Source organism: Xenopus laevis, chromosome 1S (assembly GCF_017654675.1).
Source record: "Xenopus laevis strain J_2021 chromosome 1S, Xenopus_laevis_v10.1, whole genome shotgun sequence".
NCBI classification, from domain to species: Eukaryota; Metazoa; Chordata; class Amphibia; order Anura; family Pipidae; genus Xenopus; species Xenopus laevis.
Window position 1 is genome coordinate 52949917 of NC_054372.1, and position 21769 is coordinate 52971685.

The 21769-nt window shown below is 37.4% G+C and overlaps 1 protein-coding gene across 3 annotated transcripts in view; it reads right to left on the reverse strand.

Moving 5' to 3' along the window:
* Positions 1-21769, reverse strand: part of intu.S (inturned planar cell polarity protein S homeolog) — a 48237-nt gene that overhangs the window by 10362 nt on the left and 16106 nt on the right. For all 3 annotated transcript variants that reach the window (NM_001095688.1, XM_041576398.1, XM_041576393.1), the window contains 6 exon segments: positions 424-501; positions 3551-3640; positions 4513-4631; positions 9158-9361; positions 13269-13354; positions 14547-15121. In NM_001095688.1, coding sequence (NP_001089157.1) covers positions 424-501; positions 3551-3640; positions 4513-4631; positions 9158-9361; positions 13269-13354; positions 14547-15121 — 1152 coding nt within the window.

Consider the following 21769-nt stretch of genomic DNA (forward strand, 5'->3'; position numbering starts at 1 on the left):
TATCAGAGTGCTGCTGATATATAGTTCTTGGAGTGTACATTGAACCTGAGCAGACAGAGTTACAGTCAACACCCGATGTAGCACTACTTTGTGTAGCACTAATTCATATTTTCGTGACTTTATTGGTCTAATATAGCCAAATATACAGTAGTGTTACAGGTGTATACTTTAAATAAAGTTTTTCTTTTATCCGCTCTTTTCCAGTCCTTAGTTATTGCAAGTATTTCCAAATGAGATCAACCCTCTTATGAACATCTCCTTTAGCCTGTGCTGCTGTATCAATAACACATTGTGACAGGCCATGTTTTCCTCCAATTTTCATAACACCACACATCAAATTTCAGAATAGTTGCCACTACTCTTACTGCCCCATATCCTTTGAAATCACTAGCTACTTAGAAGAGCAACAATGCCTTTACTAACCTGTCCAGAGTGCTATACATGAACTTCAGGGTTCTCACAAGGTCTGCAGTCACGTTCTTTAGCTGCAACAGAGGGAACCTGCACAGCAAAAGCATACACAGTTTGATGACTTGTCATTTTCAGCAAGTTGGAACATTAAAAAGGTATTGTTTCAGTTTTACAACAATCACATTCAGTAGAGAGCCTTGATACATCACACGTCGTCTGCTTTGCGCAAACTTTCTAGTTCCTACACATACAAGAAGTAAACATTAAATAGGAATTATGAAGAAAAATTACATTTTAACTGTGCAAGCTCCTGAAAGTTTAGGGGGTTATTTATCAAAATACTTTTTTTCTAAATTTTGAAGTAAAAAAGGCCAACCAAACTAGAATCCTCGATTTGACCTTATTTATCATTGAAAAAACGGTACAAAATCGGTTTGGAAAAAACTCGGAACATTTGGATTTTTGCGGGAAAAACCCCCCAAATCGCTTGAAACCCCCGAATTTTTCGGATTTTTGGCTGAAACAGTGCATAATATCTTGTAATATCTCAAATTTGAAATGGGAACTTTGCCATTGACTTCTACAGGACCCAGACAGCTTGGAGATAGAGTATTTTCGATTCTGACTTTTAGCAGCCTCAGGGTATAATAAATCATGAAAAATTTTAGATTTTTTCCGACTAAAAATTCAGAATTTATAGTTGAAAAACCTTTTTTGGCAATCGGACTTTAATAAATGACCCCCTTAATGTCGCTGAAAGAGGCAGAAGATGGCATCTGTGAACTATAATGCATTTCTATGGCAGACTTACAAATAGAGCCAGATGAAGACAGCTATGGTGGGGATGGGTTGAGTCCCCCTTTAACCATTGCTTTTCCTTTAACTATTAGGTTGCTGACTTGTCTTTAAAGGACCAGTAACACCAAAAAATGAAAGTGTTTTAAAGTAATGAAAATATCCGCAATGGCGGAAATTGAAAAAAGGCTATATGTCACAGGATAAGTAATGGATAACAGATAACATTATGTTCTACAGAGCTTATCTGCTATCTACTGTGTAACTTGAGCCTTTGAATGGCTGCCCTCACTGCTACACAGCAGCTTATTTATATAAACAATAGTAGTGTTTCTGAAGCAAACACAGCAGTTTTACTAGTGCAGGGCAACACTACATTATATTTTTAGTACTTTAAAACAATTTAATTTTTTGATATTACTTGTCCTTTAAGCATGCTATGCCATGAATTACCAGTAAACATATTCAGCAGCACAGATCAGTGAGACCACAGAATCAATAGGATCTGCAGTGGGCCTATAAGGGTTACATCACAGCTTATTCTAATGTTCAGGGCTCTCTTGATCTGGTGTCAGCTTAAAACTTGGGCCAAATATGCCATATTAAATAGCTTTTAGGCTTAACAAGCACATTTTAGCAATCTGCAAAGTGCTCCCAGGGAGAACCACAACAATCAAAAAAACATTCTCTGCAGACAGCAGCTTTTACCAATAAAATGTTTCTGTCAGTTTGGCAGTATCACTTGGGAATGCGGAAAATTCGCGAAGCGGCAAAAAAATTTTTTTTTACACACAACTATTTTTTACGTGTGTGAAATTTTTTTCCTCACTCCAAATCCATTCAAGTCAAGGGGCGTTTTATTTTGTGGTGACTTTTTTTTGTTTTTGACTTTTTTTCCAAATGCATTTTTTTACATGCATGACTTTTTCTCAGTCCAAATGCCTTCAAGTCAATGGGCGTTAGCAAAAAAAAACATTTGCAGATGATGAAATGCGGAATGTCGCTGTGAATCCATGCCTGGCGAAAAAATGTGCTCATCAATACAGCTGAGCCTGCAGCCTGTATGCTCAAAGCCTAATAAGTAGAAATCCAATATACTGCAGCACACTATAACTTGTGTAAATATAAAGATGTACTTTATTTGGCTCAAATACGAGCAGACATGTGGCAACGTTTCGGGCCTCGCAGGACCCTTTCTCAAGCCTGTGAAATCACATACTGTTCCGTGTTAAATAGGGTAAAAATGGGTGGGGGAACCTTGAAAAAAGTGGGCGGGAACATCCGTTTTCATTAGTGATCCCTAATTGTATAACAATTATCACAATAAATTTATAATATAATTACATCCACTTAAAATCATATATTTAATATATCAAAAAACCTCACAGTGTTCATATCTGTGATAATGTCCGAAAAGGGTTATAAAGTTTCTTTTCATCAGTGTCCCTGTAAATTTGTAACCATCTCCAGTGATAAAAAGCTATTACTTAAAAAAGAGAAATAAAGTATAAAAACAATATCATTACATTCAGAGGATCTGAGACGCTTGAACTTTACCTTATATGCACATTGTGCACATATGCACATTGTGCACAAAGTAAGCAGTCACAGAATGAAACACAGAACACAATGTGCATATAAGGTAAAGTTCAAGCGTCTCAGATCCTCTGAATGTAATGATATTGTTTTTATACTTTCTCTTTTTTAAGTAATAGCTTTTTATCACTGGAGATGGTTACAAATTTACAGGGACAATGATGAAAAGAAACTTTATAACCCTTTTTGGACATTATCACAGATATGAACACTGTGAGGTTTTTTGATATATTAAATATATGATTTTAAGTGGATGTAATTATATTATAAATTTATTGTGATAATTGTTATACAATTAGGGATCACTAATGAAAACGGATGTTCCCGCCCACTTTTTTCAAGGTTCCCCCACCCATTTTTACCCTATTTAACACGGAACAGTATGTGATTTCACAGACTTGAGAAAGGGTCCTGCGAGGCCCGAAACGTTGCCACATGTCTGCTCGTATTTGAGCCAAATAAAGTACACCTTTATATTTACACAAGTTATAGTGTGCTACAGTATATTGGATTTCTACAATTGAAGTTTGGATCCGTGGCAGGCGTGATCGAATACTGCTAGAAGCACCTGATCCGAAAGGAAAATTGTCTGAGGTGAGCACTCCAATTTTGTGTGCAAAGCCTAATAAGTGACTGTGTGTGTACTTTTTATGTATGTAATGCTAATATCACATATACATTTGTTTTTATACAATGTGAGATGGTGGAGCTATAATATACAGATAAAACAAGAAAGCACCAACCTCACCTTTGTGCAGGAACACTAATAAGGAATAACTTATCATTTTCTTTCCAGTAAGAGACATGAACTAATTCGCCATTCAAAATAAGGGAAGAACTAAGGGAAAAAAGACACAAACGCTTATAGATTATGCAGTTCATTAGAAGAAAGACAAATCCATGTACTGGCTGTTTTTCTACATACCAGAATTATTTTTCTGGAACTCAAGAGGTCAGAGGAAGGCAATTCACTGCTTTAATGTAGAAAATATCACCTACAGGGGTATTAAATCACCTAATGCAGTGCTCTCTTTGTTAGAAAAGCTGTCAGCTGTAGTACATGGGGAATTTGGTCTGCTGCTGCCATCTTGTGGAAAACAGCAATTAACAAAACCTTCCTCACCATCTGACAACACTTCTAATAATAATGAATGACACACACAGGGGGTCATTTACTAAAACTCAATATTTTCTCATTATTTTATTAAATCAAATTCGACCAAACGCCCAATACTCCAAAAAAGTATTGCAAGAAAAGACTCGATAAAATTGTGAAAAAAGTTTTTTCTTCCCACGAAAATTTGTGTTTTCCCCTTTAAAGCACTGACCAGAAAAATTCAGGTTTCAGTAAATAACCCCCACAGTGTCAGAGCAAGCGTTTGTCACCACACTGGGTGTGTCCAATAACATGCTTTTCATTTATTATTATTATTAGGAGTGATGGCAGGTGAAGAGTTCTCTGGGTTTTCTACAAAGCCCCCATGTGCCACAGGGCGTTGATTTACTCGCTTGAAAAATTAGAAACTTGGCATGTCAAGACAGTCAAGTGGAATACAGTGAAAGTAGTTAGTCAGAGGTTACTGTCATTATTCATAGTAGCTTCAGGCCCCATTTTAAGTATACCCAGAGTGATATATGGTAAATGCTACAGAAAAAGCATGGAAACTATCCATATTATTTTGCAACTGTGATCTAATTGAACTGGATTACCTTACAATAGGTGCACCGGTGACGTTTTGCAGCATATCACCAAGGGTGAGAAATAATCCTCTTATACTTTTCAGTTTGTGGGAGGCATCTGAGACAGGATACTGGTAGAGAATTTCTTGCTGTTAAAATCATTAATGCAGTCATTAGTACAGTTTAATTAACTTGAAAGGATGTAATATTAGCATTTTGTACATCAGAACTGCCTAACTCCTTCCAAATATATATATATTGGCAAATATCCAATATACCTAATATTTGAGTACTTTATGTAAAATATTTAATTTGTGTATAAATCTTTTTTTTTTAAATTGGCAAAGCAATTTCATAGTTTGTTAGTGTTGTATTGTAATGATTCCAACCTTATTCTCCATTAAATGTTTTCTCTACTTCTGTTTTCTTTATTCTCTGTGCCCTGCATCCAATCTTTTCAATTCAATATATTGCCAACCAATTATTTATGCTATATCACATAACAGTTCTTTGCAAACTTGCATTCTGCCTCCAGCACTAACTCCTCATCAACCTGTTGTTCTTAAACAGAAGATAAAGCTGTAAAGCTCTTCTTGATCCTGTTCTACACTCACCCTAGATCCAAGTTCTTTACTCACATGCTTTCTCCCTTTGAATGTCCAATCACTTACAAAAAATAAATATATTTTAATCATAAATAATGCAATATGCTCTAATCATAATATTTCTGGTGGTGTGGTGTTGTATGCCTTCTGCCTTGATTAGCTTTACCAGCACCTTTATATACTCCTCTCATATACCCGGACTAAAAAATAGACCTACATCTAAAATATGCCTTATCCTCATTAACAATGTGATTACAATTCCCTATGTCAGGCTATTGCAACTTCAATCATGAACATCAGTGCCACACATCCTAAGCCAAAGGGTGAGGTACCACACTCAGCCATAGTGATAGGGAGTTCATGGAGCACCAATAACATATTATTAAAGGGACTTTGTCATTATTTTTATGATGTGGTTTTTATTTCTAAATTACAATGTTTACACTGCAAATAATTCACTCTACCATGAAAATTTTCATTCTTACCCCCAACAAGTGTATTTTATTTTAGTTATAATATTGGTGTCTAGGCAGCCATCTCAGATCACTTTGCCTGGTCATGTGCTTTCATAAAGAGCCAGTGCTGCACTGTGGAACTGCTTTCAGATAGGCTGTTGTTTCTTCTACTCAATGTAACTGAATGTGTCGCAGTGGGACCTGGTTTTTACTATTGAGTGTTGTTCTTATATCTACCAGGCAGCTGGTATCTTGTGTTAGGGAGTTGCTATCTGATTACCTTCCCATTGTTCTGTTAGGCTGCTGTTAGGGGTGATACCACACCAATTTGGATTACAGCAGTAAAGAGTGACTGAAGTTTAGCAGAGCACAAGTCACATGACTTGGGACAGCTGGAAAACTGACAATATTTCTAGCTCCATGTCATATTTCAAAATTAAATATAAAAAAATCTGTTTCGAGTAAAAAGTGAGTAAGACAATTCTCTAGTGAAAAACCTCAGTGCTAGAGAACTTTCTCTCAGTTTCAGGCAAATTTACACTCCGGTAATTGATCAAAATCAAAAAGTTTCTATTTGTTACCCTTTTTGTCTAGTTCGCCAGGTTCAGGCTGGAGAACTCCCATTATAAAGGTATAGCAGCCACTTTTAAATCACAATCAACATCGCCTTTTCCATGCTAATTTTATCCATGGCAAAAATTTTCCAGAGAATTTTCCCACTACTATGGGGAAATATACTGGCAAATTTTTGCATTTACACCAGGAGAAAATTCACCACATTTCTCTTGAAAAAAGTGAACTTACGATTTTTAGTAAATATGGAGATGTGTTGTGAAAATACACCTGACAAAGTGAGGCGAACGAGATGAAGAAAAAAATCACTCTTTAGTAAATGCGCCTCATTTACGTTACTTATTTTGAGTTAGGAAGCTGTATCGCTTGGGTTAACACTTGTTCAAGTGTTTCATATTTATTGTCTAAATCAGATGTAGTCTGATATTTTGCAAGTTTAGTCTAAATGGCAACCAAAAACATTAAGGAACCATTAATATGGTGGTTCACCTTTAAATTAACTTTTAGTATTTTCGAATGGCCAATTCTAAGCAACTTTTCAATTGGTCGTCATTATTTATTTTTTACAGTTTTTGAAATATTTGCCTTCTTCTGACTCTTTCCAGCTTTCAAAGGGGATCACTGACCTTATCGATAAAACAAATGCTCTGTAAGGCAACACATTTCTCGTTATTGCTACTTTTACTCATCTTTCTTTTCAGGCCCTCTCCTATTCATTCAGTGTCTTATTAAAATCAATGCATGGTTGCAATGGTAACTTGCACCCTAGCAACCAGATTGCTGAAACTGCAAACTGGAGAGCTGCTGAACAAATAGCCAAATAATTAAGAAAATTGCAAATAATAAAAAATGAAAACCAATTGCTATTTATATCGCAATATCACTCCCTACATCATATTAAAAGTTAACTCAAAGGTGAGCAACCCCTTTATCACTATACCAAATGAGCACACAGTCCTGATGTCTTCAATTAATGCTGAACTACAAGTTCTAGCATCCATTGACAGCATTACAGTAGCTGCTGGATAATTCCCGGCTCTGTGAATTAAATTTAATTGGTTAGACAATTAATATGAATGTTTAAACATTCTCAGTAAGGTGCTGATTTATATATCTGTGTATACAGATGCGTATAATCCTATATAATAAAGTTCAAGTGTCTCTGCTACTGCGCATGTGCCCCACGGACCGTCTCTGGCGAACTTACGCTAGCGTATCTGGCGAATTTACGCTAGTGAAGTAGATAGACGCCGACCAGAGCGTAAATTCGCACTTTAGTGAATTTGCGTAGCGCAGGCGAAAATTCGCCTGGCGAAGTGCGGCGAACGCTCGCGAAGCCTGCGCTAGCGATTTTTCGGCACCATGTGACAGAGGAGCAGCTCGAGCTGTGGGATGTATGACCCGGGGAGTCCGCGGCGCAGTCGGTAAAGGTAAATGGGGGGTCGGGGTTGAGAGAGACTTCCAGCAGCTCCTCACAGAGCGTCTTGCCTCTTTACCGTCTCTGGCGAATGTTTGACTACATATGTTCTAGCGCCCGTTAATTTAACGGGCTTAATGTCTAGTCCTATATAATAAAGTTGAAGTGTCTCTGCGTCCAGTCCCTGTGTCCGTGGGATTGCGCTACTGCGCATGTCTCTGGCGAATTTTTTTTAGACTAGAACAATTCTGTTTTTATAAATGTTTGACTACATATGTTCTAGCGCCCGTTAATTTAACGGGCTTAATGTCTAGTAATAATAATAATAGCATTAGCATGATGGGCAAGTATTATGCAAGTTCCACTGATTAGTTGAGTGTAATCCTTCAGCAGCCCCTGGCAACTAAGGATACAAGGGAATGCCTGGAGGGGCCACAGGTTGAACATTTGGCAGTTATCTGAAATTCACAGCATACTTTGACAACCTTGGCTTTGTCTAGTTTGAACTGGAGCCAAGCGAACCCATTCATCACACACAATACACGGCTACAAACAAAGCAAAGACACACATTCATATACATATAACTACACATGCATATTTTGTTAGTTACCATACAAGGATGCCGATGGCAAAGCTTTAAATATAACAGAAATATTTTAGTTGTCCACCTTAAATAAATGTAGACAAAATATATCCAGTCACTTTTTAAATCACTTTCACCTAAAGAACATATCAAAATACGATCATTTATCACCCAAGATGCTGCCAAAATCCTTATTCATTCTTTCATCACATAATGTTTAGGGGTAAATTTACTAAGCAGCGAAAATTTGCCAGCGACGGCTTCGATGGCAGCGTACCACTTCGTCAGGCGAAAATTCGCCCAGACAACGCTAATTCACTAACATGCGAAGTTGCGTCCAGGGCCTGGGAACACTGGCAAAGTTGCGCTAGTGTTAATTCGGCAAGCAGAGCGAAGTTGCGCTAGCGTTGGCTAATTTGCATATGGCGGGAAGTTAAAGTTGAATGGAGGTATATGTTGCAGCAAATACATTTCATTACACAAGCCTGGGAAGCTTTATAAAATAAAATAGAGTTGTTATAATGCCCTACACATGAGCCCAGTGTATAGTTTATGTGCCATATGTTCGGAAATGTATGGGGGGAAGCTGGTTACCCCAACAAAATTTTATGCTCTTTTTGCAGCCTATCACTGTAAAAAGGAAAATGTTGTTTTCAACTAAATTTTAAGGAAGTCCTATCTACTTTTCCTGGTCTGAGGTGGTAAAGGCAAGTTTGGCGCAAGAGGTAACGTTCAGTAAAATCCGCAGTTACATCCCTTCTCCAGAGCGCAACTTCGCCTGGCCATTGAGTGCGAATGAGTGCCAGCGTCAGTCTCTTTCGCTAGCGAAGCTACGCCTGCACCCATTAGTAAATCAGCTAAGTTCCAAAATGGCGAATTTTCACCACCGTCACTTCGCCCTTTAGTAAATATTCCCCCTAGACTATTGTAACTCTCTATTATTGGCCTTCCCCACCACAGGAATTCTGTATGTTGGGGCTATAAAAATACATGTTAATTATATTAGTAATAATAATAATAATAATTAGAAAAAAAAGTTACCTCTTCTTTTGATGTTTCAGAGTCCAGCCTTAGAGTCAGATACATGACAATATGAGGCATGTGTTGTAGATCCTGCTGGGAGTTGGTATGCTCGTCTCCCCAAACTAGTGATGCTAGATCATTAATACTTGTCTGTGCTTGGTTATTCTGATTCTTTAGTCCCATGCCAGAATATAAAACCGGTGTTTCAAATGTCAGTTTGAGCTGCCAGAGAAAGGATAACTTATAGAAGATCAAAACAAAAAATGTATTCACCAGCCCAAATGTACAAGAACCGTGGCTTTATCTATCTTTACACCATGGCTTGTAGTAGTGTAGTAGTATTGCCCCATGCATATGCTAGTCATGATGTATCATGTTAAAGGAGAACTAAAGTCTAAAAATTAATATGACTACAAATGCCATATTTTATATACTGAATGTATTGCACCAGCCTAAAGTTTCAGCTTGTCAATAGCAGCAATGATCCAGGACTTCAAACTTGTCACAGGGGGTCGCCATTTTGGAAAGTGCCTGTGACACTCACATGCTCAGTGAGCTCTGAGCAGCTGCTGAGAAGCTAAGCTTAGTGGTTGTCGCAAATTATCAAGCAGAAAATGAGGTTGGCCTGTAATATAAGCTGATGCTACAAAGTTAATTATTATATTCTGATGTTAGTTGCACTGATTTTTCTGCTTTCATATGGTAATTATCTGTATTAATTACTAATCAGCCTTATATTGTGACATTTATATTCTATGTGTACTGTATATTGTGAGTGGGTCCCTAAGCTCAGTAAGTGACAGCAGCACAGAGCATGTGCAGTGAATCAGTAGAAAAGAAGATGGGGAGCTACTGGGGCATATTTGGAGACACAGAACTTCCCTGCGAAAGGGCTGTGGTTGTCTTGGACTGGCACAGAAGCTTAAAATATAATGTACAACATTTCTAGTTACTTCTTTAGTTAAGATTTAGTTCTCCTTTAAAGTGTGATCAGTGTAGCTCCTTGAGGAGAAATCTAGTCTCTGTGGCCCTAAAGTAATACATCTAACAGGGAAGTGCTGTAAGTCACCCATTACTACCTCTGGATGCCAAAGCCATTAAAAGAACAAAATCCTCCTCGTGTAAATAGTGTATTTTAATTAGTATCTTGGAATATTGTGGTAAGAATATGCTGATATATTGATGGGTAGAATGTCACCCATACTCACACAGATGCATGTAACCATCGAAGGCAAGTGGAACACTGCATGTTGCGTTCCACTTGTGTTTGGTGCTTACACATGCATGTATGATTACAGACCCAGAAGACATCAAAGAATGCGTTTAATCCTGTGCTTCCCTGTGGAGGAATGCATTAAAACTGACTGCAGGGACAACCGTTTGTGCATAAGAGCCCTAAAGTATGTCAGAACAGCTGCTTTTGTAAGAGAAGGCAAAGAGTCATAATCAATGATTACACTTCCTTATGAAAAAGTCACAAACATTTGCATATTTATTTCAGATGCAAACTCCATGCTTTACGTGTCCCTTTGAATGACACCCTATAACCATGTCATATATCTATAGCATTTCACTGGTTAAATCATAAATGGGGTCATGTCTAAACCATGACAACCATGCAAAAAAATAAATAAAAAAATAAAAAAGCTGCAATCGTTAATTTTTTTATACTTTGTCCACTGTGCAGGAATTCGAGAATATGCTGCTTTCTGCACTGAATACTTGATTTTCAATCCAGCTTACCCTGCAGAGAGCAACAACTGTGAAGGGGTGGAGATGAGTAAGTCCTATTAAATAAAAACTCTGTTTTTAAGTTTTCTGGTCTGAAAGTAAAACAACAGTAACACCAAACAATGAAAGCATTTTAAAGTAATTAACATATAACATGCTATTAGCATGCACTGGTAAAAACTGTGTGTTTGCTCCAGAAAGACTACTATAGTTCTATACTGTAGTTTCTGCTGTGTAGCCATGGGGCAGCCATTCAAGCTAGAAAAAAGAGAAAAGGCACAGGATACATAGTACATGACAGATAAGCCCTATCCAACACAATGATATTTTATCTGTTATGTAACCTGCACCCTGCCCCCATGGCTACACTGCAGCTTGTTTATATGTCTTTATGAAGCAAACATCCCAGTTACCAGTGCAGAGACACAGTACCAGTATGTTATATTTTAATTACTTTGATACACTTTTTGGTGTTACTGTTCCTTTAAAATCAATGAAAGACATTCAGTGTCCCTGAAATACTAACACAGTAAGTCCTCTTTGTTCTGAAACAAAGAAGTGAACTATAACTAAATAAAACCGCTGCATGAAAAACAAGCAACTTGACTTGCATAAGGACATTATTTGAATTGGGGTGACAACAACAGTGGATTGGTCTCATTAATTTTTCCATTACCAACAGGATGAGTCAGATTTACATTTCAGAAATGCTTTATTTTTTGCTAATTTATATATGTAAAAGCCTTGAAAGATTCACAGTCCTTGAGCCATTTTGTGCTGATCAGTGTTCTCAAGCAAAGAGAATCATTACTCATACTTCTGTGTACTGGTATGTCACTGAGCTCTTAAAGTAACAGTTCAGTGTGAAAATAAAAACTGTGTAAATAGATAGGCTGTGCAAAATAAAAAATGTTTCTAATATAGTTAGTTAGCCAAAAATGTAATGTATAAAGGCTGGAGTGAACAGATGTCTAGTAAAACAGCCAGAATCCAACTTCCTGCTTTTCAGCTCTATAACTCTGAGTTAGTCAGCGACTTGAAGGGGGGCCACATGGTACATTTCTGTTCAGTGAGTTTGTAATTGATCCTCAGCATTCAGCTCAGATTCAAAAGCAATAGATATGACCCATGTGGTCCCCCTTCAAGTCTCTGATTGGTTACTACCTGGTAGCCAGGGTAACCAGTCAGTGTAAACCAAGAGAGCTGAAAAGCAGGATGTAGTGTTCTGACTGACATGTTATACATCAAATCACTCCAGCCTTTATACATACATTATTGGCTAACTAACTATATAAGAAACATTTTTTTATTTTGCACAGCCTATCTATATTTACCCAGTTTTTATTTTTACACTGAACAATTCTGTAACAAAGAGAAACAAATGCTGTAAAAAAAATAATTTTGGCAAAATAGTTACAGGAAAAAGGATACAGGTGGTCTATCCTTTAACATTAAAGGGGGATAAAAATTTAATTGGTGGCATTTACAAGGAAGCAGCATTATTATTCCTTTTATACTTCTTTTCTCTTTTCTCTTTGTCCGCCTGGTTGTGAGCATTGTGGGAAAGGGACCAACTTTCTTGTGTTTCTTAAAGGAACACTTCAATGTAAAAATACAAACTGTATAAATAGATGGTATGTGCAAAATAAAAAATGTTTCTAATATAGTTAGTTAGCAAAAAATGTAACTATAAAGGCTGGAGTGACTGAATGTCTAACATAATATCCAGAACCCAACTTCCTGCTTTTCAGCTCTCTAACCCTGAGTTAGTCAGTGATTTTAAGGGGGGGCACATGGGACATAATTGTTCAGTGAGTTTGCAATTGATCCTTAGCAGTGGAAATCAAGAGAGCTGAAAAGCAAGTAGTGTTCTGTTATGTTAGACATCCAGTCACTCCAGCCATTATATAATACATTTCTAGCTAACTAACTATATTGTAAATATTTATTATTTTGCACAGCCTAGCTGTCTATGCAGTTTTTAATTTTACTGTATACTGAACAATTCCTTTAAAGGGTCCTCCGCCCAAATAGTATATTTTTGCATTGTGGAAGACAATGTAAGAATCTTTCCAATATATATGCTTTACAGATTTGTATTGGGTTTAAAGATATTTGTACATTTAATTACAGTCAAAAATAGTGTTTGTTTTCTTTTTCACTGGGTCTGACTCTTAAAGGAACATAATCCTCTTCTAATAATAAATAAATTGTACTTCCTGATAACTTTTCTCACTGATTCATCCATAAATACCTGTTAGAAAACATCTGCTGGAAGTCTCCAAATAGGATAGCTGGGTATTGTGACCAGAAGTTACCACACGACAAAGGTTAAAACAAAAATAAGAAAACAGGAGGTCTATTGCTTTCTTCTCTATAAAAAAACAGATAATATTACCTGCATAGGGCCAGGGATGCAGGATAAAACTCTCTCTATGTTCTCCACATGTACTTCTACATCATTAACTGCCACTAGCGTATCTCCTATAGGAACAAAAAAAGATGCACAATAAAGCTATAGCTTGCAATGGTTGTTGAGCTTTTCTAGTTCATCCCCTGCTTGGAGGTCTCCATTAATTCATTAAAATTTTATAGGTATAGAAAAACATTGGTGCATCACCACTACATCAAGAACATCTAGGTTAGCACATATATTTACCACCGGGGAGGTTTGTTTTTGTAAGTAATTGTTACTTGAAGTTTCTAAACCAACCTGCCAACCTGATTGTCCCATCTCAGCCTGTCAGTTAAAGTTTCTAATGCTAACGGACTCCTGCTGCACAAATATGGCAGCCCCCTCATACAGAAACATGGGGCATCAGACAGGTAATGTAAAAGCATTGTGCAAATACTTTATGGCAAAGTTATAAGTTGCTTTCAAAGGCAATTTTATGATAGATGTAAAAAAAGAGTTAATTTCTGGTGTCAGTATCTCTTTAAGGAGAGTTTTCAGGTGTATCTATAGAGCAAATATGCTCCCCAAATGTCTTCCTAATTAGTCTTTAGGCTGAGCTCCATTTTGACTGATACAGGCTCAACCAGGGAGACTAAGCCCCAGTGTATAGCCACTGCTATAAAGTATTACATGATAATAGAAAGTTAAGAACCTTTCCTTGGTATGATCCTTGCTGTTGTGCATACAAATGAGGGGAGGGTCTTCTCACTCCAAATTTTCTGTTTATGTGTTCCCCTTTCCTCATGTCTTTCTTTTATGTGTTAACACAGAGTTTGTTTTATACCGACCCTTTTTCCGGCAATAAAGCAAGCCATCAACGTGTAAACCAGGCTTTGTAAATGATTAATTGAAATATTTATTTTAAACTCAAATGTCGCCAGTGCCTGTTAGCGAGTGACAGAATTTACCATTTTTTAACAGAGACATCATACTGGCTTCCAAGCACAGAACTATAGCAAAGGATTACATGAATTATCTCCAAAAGTATCTAGGTATTTCATATTTGCACGAAATAGCAGCATGAGAGCATACAGCAAGCACAAATAAAGGGATATAAGGTATGTAAACAGTGAGGCTTTTAATATATGCGAGGGACACGTGACTAATAGAATATATTTGAATTAATTTTTCTACATCTATTGATTATCCAAATTTCAATAGGCAAAGCTCTCCCTCTGGTAAACTACAATTGATTCCAAATATGCAAAATATTCCCCTTACCTATTAGAACCTGACCACATCGTATAGCTGGGCTGCCTGGAATAAAGCCATGTACAACAAGCTTTTCCTGGTTTGACAGTCTTTGGTTGGATTCTTGACTCCCTTGTCTTTCACTTCTCTTACTGTTCCTTGAAGACTGATGAACAATGCCAATCAAAGCCTGTAGAAGATTACTGGTCTTTTTATGCTCATCTTCAGGTAAATGATCAGGATTAACATACAAGCAAGTGTCCCTGTACTGGTAGTGCACAATTATCCCTGGCTTTTGTCTGGAATTCTGCTTGAGGATAGAGGTTGGGCAGGCTTGCCTATTTAACTCAGCTGATCCTTTTTTGTTATTCTTTTTCTTCAACATCTTTGCAAGCTTTCTAAAACGTGGCTCTGAGTTTTTCCTTACATTTTTCCTGTCTTCAGGTAGAATTTCTGCTTCATTGTCACTAAATCGTACATGGTTTACCCCAACAGGCTCCAGAGGACTCAGGGGAAGAAGAATTTCCTCTTCCCCTTCACTTAGTTCAAGATAAAAAAGTTCCCCATTCTTCTGTACACGGTCCAGCCACTCTGGTTCTAGGTCACTAACAAGAATAAAAAGATGCTCAATTAGTAAATACACCAAATATCAAATATATACCAAAATTAGATAATGATCAAAATGAAAATAACTTATTTATATAAATGAAATAAATCCAGTTCTGCCAAGCTGAATCCAAACCTTGTGACTGTAAAGCACTGTTCAATGGAATGCAACAACATTTATTATCAGATGCTTCTTCCCCTCAAATATGAATATACAAATTAGGGTTCCAGTTTGGCTGACTCTTTTCTGGAGGATTAGGCTGAATGCAAATCTTGTTGGAATTTTTTTTGTTTTGGAATGTGTGTCTGATTATTCCATGATGCAGTGTAGCAGACCAATAGTAAATAAAATAATTTGGGTAGTTATCTTGTGTTAGGGAGCTGCTATCTTGTTACCTTCCCATTGTTCTATTGTTTGGCTGCTGGGGGGAAGGGAGGGGGATGATATCACTCCAACTTGGAGTACAGCAGTAAAGAGTAACTGAAGTTTATCAGAGCACAAGTCACATTACTTGGGGCAGCTGGGAAATGACAATATATCTAGCCCCATGTCAGATTTCAAAATTAAATATAAAAAAAATGTGTTTGCTCTTTCGAGAAATGTATTTCAGTGCTTAAGTCTACTGGAGCAGCACTATCAACTAATGCGTCCCATGACAGTATCCCTTTAATTCTGAGTTTTCTGGATAACTGATCCTATACCTGTAATATGACAGAGTCAGCCTCTATAGGTCTAATTAAGAAATAACAAAGGAGAGTAGTTTGCAAAATGCCCATGGACAAGAATCTCCCTCTTCTACATAAAGAGCAATGCTATTCACACTGCAAAAAAACCAAGTACATCTTTAGTTTACTAGGTCTCTGCTACCCAACATTTTAATATTCTGCTGTAGAAAAAGAGTGGATTTATACAGCCTTGCCATAGCACTTCTCTATATAAAGCATGGGAATGAAAAACAGATGCCCCTTGTGAGACAAAGAGAGCTCATGGAGGTATTTTAGCATTCACAGCCTGCAATCACAGCATTTACCCAGCACTGCCTCATTCAACTGTGGCTTTCAGATCAGGCACTGAATAAACAAGCATATCCACCAGCGCTTGAGCATTCTTTTCAAATTTTCAACATGAATGACATCTTTCTAATTCTACCATAGCTCTCGCTTTTACAATAAGTGGACAGGACGCTAAAAAATGAGAGGTCTGCACTTTTTGTAGGATAGTGCATAAAAGAATGAGTCTTTTTGTTTTTTTTTCCGTTAAGCTTCCAAAAATTACACGCATTTCAGCCACAAGCCCTAGGAATACTAAAGATAGTTCTATTTTTTTTTTTACTTAGAAGAGAAATGATGAATCATGTTTCACAGAAGAACAGAAAATGCAACAAAGATAGAGAAAATGTGTTTTAGACATGCTACTTTGTTTCTCTATTTCAAAATATTCACATGAAACTGAACATTCCCACTCTTATTAAAGTGGGCTTTTTATTCCTGTCACACCCAGCACTGTCCTTGCCATTCTTTTATTATATATCACTACAGGAATGGGACCTGTTATCCAGAATGCTCGGGAACTGGGGGTTTCCGGATAATGGATCTTTCCATAATTTGGATCTTCATACCTTAAGTTTACTAGAAAATCATGTAAACATTAACTATACCCAATAGGCTGGTTTTGCTTCCAATAAGGAGTAATTATATCTTCGTTGGGATCAAGTACAAGCTACTGTTTTATTATTACAGAGAAAAAGGAAATCCTTTTTAAAGGTTTGGATTATTTGTTTATAATTGAGCCTATGGGAGACAGCCTTTCCGTAATTCTGAGCTTTCTGGATAACGGAAATATACTATTTACATAGTAGAGCTGCACCTTTCATTGACTTTCCATGATTTTGGGTCTGTTGAGAAATATGCACATAGGAGGTGGTGCATTGGAAGTGGTGCACAACATTTCTGTGGTTCCTCTAAGTTAACTGTTATACTTTTCTAATAGACAGAGAAATAGGGGAACTAGAGATCATTTATCCCTATAAACCTATACATAGATTAATCATTTTCTACCGTTTTCATTAAGGCAACATTTACATGTGTACATCAGACTTTATAAAATCACAAAATCCTTTACCCCGTTTCTACTGAAGTAGCGTAAAGGATTTAAAGGTTCCTGTGGGTACAGGTTCTTAGTTAAAATTTAGGAATAAATAAAGCCTACCAAAAAAATATGGCTAAAAATGCTGTTATTTTTTTTACTGTACCAGCCCAGAAGTTTGTCAGCCCTAGAACAGTAATGATTTATGACATCAAAACTGTCTGCAGGTTATCATTGAGTCATTACTGAGTGTCAGTGACACTTAAATGAACAGTAACATCAAAAAATGAAAATGTTTATAAGTAATTAATAAATAATGTAGTGTTGCCCTGCAATGGGAAAATGGGTGTGTTTGCTTCAGAAACTCTACTATAGTTTATATAAACAAGCTGCTGTGTAGCCAGTTACAGGATACTCAGTAGATAAGTTCTGCCTTTTCTCCTTTTTCAGCCTTGAATGGCTGCCCCCATGGCTACATAGCAACTTATTGATATAAACTATCTGAAGCAAACACACCAGTTGTACCAGTGCAGCACAACAGTAGATTATATTTTAAATAGGGATGCACCGAATCCACTTTTTTGGATTCGGCCGAACCCCCGAATCCTTCACGAAAGATTCGGCCGAATACCGAACCGAATCTGAACCCTAATTTGCATATGCAAATTAGGGGTGGGAAGGGGAAAACATTTTTTACTTCCTTGTTTTCTGACAAAAAGTCACGCAATTTCCCTCCCGCCCCTAATTTGCATATGCAAATTAGGATTTGGATTCAGTTCGGCCAGGCAGAAGGATTCGGCCGAATCCGAATCCTGCTGAAAAAGGCCGAATCCTGGCCGAATCCCGAACCGAATCCTGGATTCAGTGCATCCCTAATTTTAATTAAATTTATACACTTTCATTTGCTGTTGTTCATTGAACAAGCTCAGTGTGCTCTGAGCTGCTGTTTAGGGAAATAATCAAAACATTAGTAAAATATGTTACAGTGGGCAGAGAAAAAAAATGCTACAGGTCAAAGTTCGGATGCAAAATGCACTGGACCTGCTACTCTGTATCATATTACTAAACATCCTTGTATTGTGAAAACAGAAAAACACTAGCGGCTCTATCCGATCGAAAAAGATGTATCTTGTATGGCAAATAACCAAAAAAGCTCACCCGGTGATAGGGTTGACTTGGGTGCAATTCCCCAAGTCCGTCTCTTTAGGGTGAGGTGTAATAAACTGTGAAAAACAAACCATGTAATTCAAACAATGTGGAGATACTCACACTCAGCAATGATGAGGGGTGGACAGGGTGCAGCGCCCCGAACCCATAGCTTGGGGTGAATACAAGGAAGATATGTGGAAAGGCACGCACTCCTGCGATACACCAGGTTCGTAAAATTTTGATCTTTATTCCATGGGTAAAAACAAACATCCTGACGCGTTTCGTATCCAAATATACGTAGTCATAGGCATCCATTTTTGGTTATGAAACACGTCAGCCTTGACGTTTGTTTTTACCCACGGAATAAAGATCTAAATTTTACGAACCTGGTGTGTCGCAGGAGTGCGTGCCATTCCACACATCAGCCTTGTATTGTGCTTCAAATGTTTCATGGTCAGGTAGCTCAGAGCATGTGCTGTCTTTTAACAGAACAGAAGGGGGGGTACTCATCGAAAGCAGATATCTTTAATGCTGAAGTCTAGCATTTCTAGCCTAATTCCTTTTTTTGGAGCTTTAGTTCTTGTTTAAGTTTTCTGAAAGTTAGTTAAAGGAACATTAACACCAAAAAATTTGCCCTACACTGGTAAAAGTGATCTGTTTGTTTCAGAAACACTACTATAGTTCAACAAGCTGCTGTGTAGCAATGTTGAAAATTGAAAAAAGGCTATATGGCACAGTTTAAACAGTGGATAACAGATACCTCCATTATGTTCTACAGAGCTTATCTGTTATCTGCTGTGTAACCTGAGCCTTTTCTTCTTTGAATGGCTGCCCCAATTGCAACACAGCAATGTTGCAAATGTTTTTGAAGCAACAGTTTTACCAATACAGGGCAACACTTCATTATATTTTCATTACTTTAAAACTAGGGATGGACTGAATCCACTATTTTGGATTTGGTCGAACCCCCAAATCCTTTGCGAAAGATTCTGCCGAATACCAAACCGAAATCCCAATTTAAAATTTTTTTTATGTTAGTGTTCCTTTAAGAGGCATCCATAAAGGATAGAGTGCAAATATTCATCATCTGGTATATTAGCATTGTGTTATGTCCTCTGAACCCAAGCAACCATCCTCCCCACAATACTCTGGTGTTTTTGATCTCTGTTAAGTCTGTTTTAACATTAAACTGTTGCAGAAACACCAACAAACATTCATTTAAAATCAAATACACAAGAATGAGATAAGACACAAATACTAAAAAGGTGGCCCCCAAACTGGTGCACATAATGCATAACTGCACTAAAAAGGTGACCACAATACTAGCTATAAATGTTTCTTGATTTTTGTCAAATGAAATACTTTGAACTTGTTCCACAGGGTTAATTTAGGAATGCCAAACATATGCTCTGCTGGAACCTGAACATAGTGGAAAAGAAAAAGAAAACTTATTGTGTCACCAGAACTGTACAATGCAGCAGGGGGTGTACTATGCTTTGAGTCGATCATGCTAAAGAAATCCCTTAGATCTGTATGCCAGTGACTGATATACAAAGCTCCCAGATGTACTACCGTAAATAAGGCCCATATAAAACTCTAATGCTGTGCAGAGTAAATGGAAGGATTTTGCAGTGCAGTGAATTAATTTTTGATTTGAAGAGAGCACTTAAAATGAGTGAGCAAAATTGAAAGAATTAGAAAAATTAATCATGTTTTCACCCATAATGCAACATCAACTTTCATAGTTTAAGGCAGGAAGTAAGGACAGGGCCTGATGAAGGCTTCTGATGCCCCTAACTTGTATGTTTTTTTGAGCTTATAGACGGACATATTCTATTTTTTTTTCAGGATTGCATTCAATCATGGTTTTTATATTAAAATTTTTTTTAATAAACAGACATTCAAGTTTTTTTAAATTGTGAGTTTATTCGAAGTAGAAAAAACCTCTAAAACCTCCCAAATTCGTTTTTTGAGAAACAAGTGTATAAGTTTTTATTTAATGGGCTTAAGGGCAGAGACACGTGAAGATTCAGGGAGATTCAGTCGCCCAGCGACAAACATTCTCTTCTTCGAGCGACTAATCCCCCCGAACTGCCTTAACGCTGGCTAGAATCAAAATCAGGGGTCCCCAACCGCGGACACTCCCGCACTGGGCCGCCGAGCCCAGTGTGGAAAAACGCGGCGTGCCCCGAATTGAACGCCGGCACGCCAAAACTGGATGCCGGCGCGCCTAAATTGGACGCTGCCGTGTCCAAATTTGTTGCCGATCCCACCTCCGACCCCGCCCCCGGTCCTCGTAAAAAAAAAAAAATTTTGGTACCAGTCCCCGGTCCAAAAAAGGTTGGGGACCCCTGATCTAAATCCCTGGCGGGATGGCACTAGGATCGCTTAATTTTTACCTCGCGAGGAAACTTTGGGCGACTTCTGAAAACTAAAAGATAGCATCTGTCTCAAAATCTATAATTAAAGGTGTATGTAAGTCTAGCCCTCCCTGTATAGCTAAATGTGTTTGGAGTGGTAGTGGATGAGCTGCACTATTAGTTGTTGTGTACAGAAGCAGAATGGCCAAATGATTTGTTGCAGTTGTCTTGTTGATCACATTTCAACCACAATTCTGCAATGCCAGGACATTTTTTCTTTCGCCATTTAACAGAATAAGCAAGTTAAATTTTTACACCACAAATGCACTTATGATAAAAAGGTGAAACAAAAAATGGTACCAAGCATGAATATAACATTATATAAATACTGCAACCTAATTACAGGCCTTAGTTTCTTCCACATTGTTTCTATACCCGGACCACAATATCATGTTACTGTCATTTAAACTGTAATTGTTCTTTTGACCATTCCGGGCCATCTGCCAAATTTAACGTTATTACTTGTTTGATACAGAACACTGGTTTGATGTGTCACTCTGGGCACATTATCAACATGGAACACCAGCTTTTCTTAAATGAGCAGCGGGACTTTACACATTAGGTTAAGTATATCCAATTCTGTCTGGAACTGTTGGTGTTCTGTGCATACTCCTCCAACTGAGAGACCAACTGTCAGACTAAGTATTTTACTTAACTATAACTACAGCATGGATACCCATTGTAAATTTCTTCAGTACAAGAAGTTATACACTGTATTTGGTATGTTTACTCTTGAATACAGAGAGCTTTCAAAAACAAGTTAAGCACAAGTTACAAGAGGTACCTATGTGTGGTTAAAGGGGTGGTTCACCTTTAAGTTATCTTTTAGTATGTTATAGAAAGGCTAATTCTAAGCAACGTATTAATTGGTTTTCATTATTTATTTTGTATAGTTTTAAAATGATTTGCCTTCTTCTTGTGACGCCTTCAAATGGGGGGGGGTCACTGACCCCATCTTAAAACAAATGCTCTGTAAGGCTACAAATGTATTG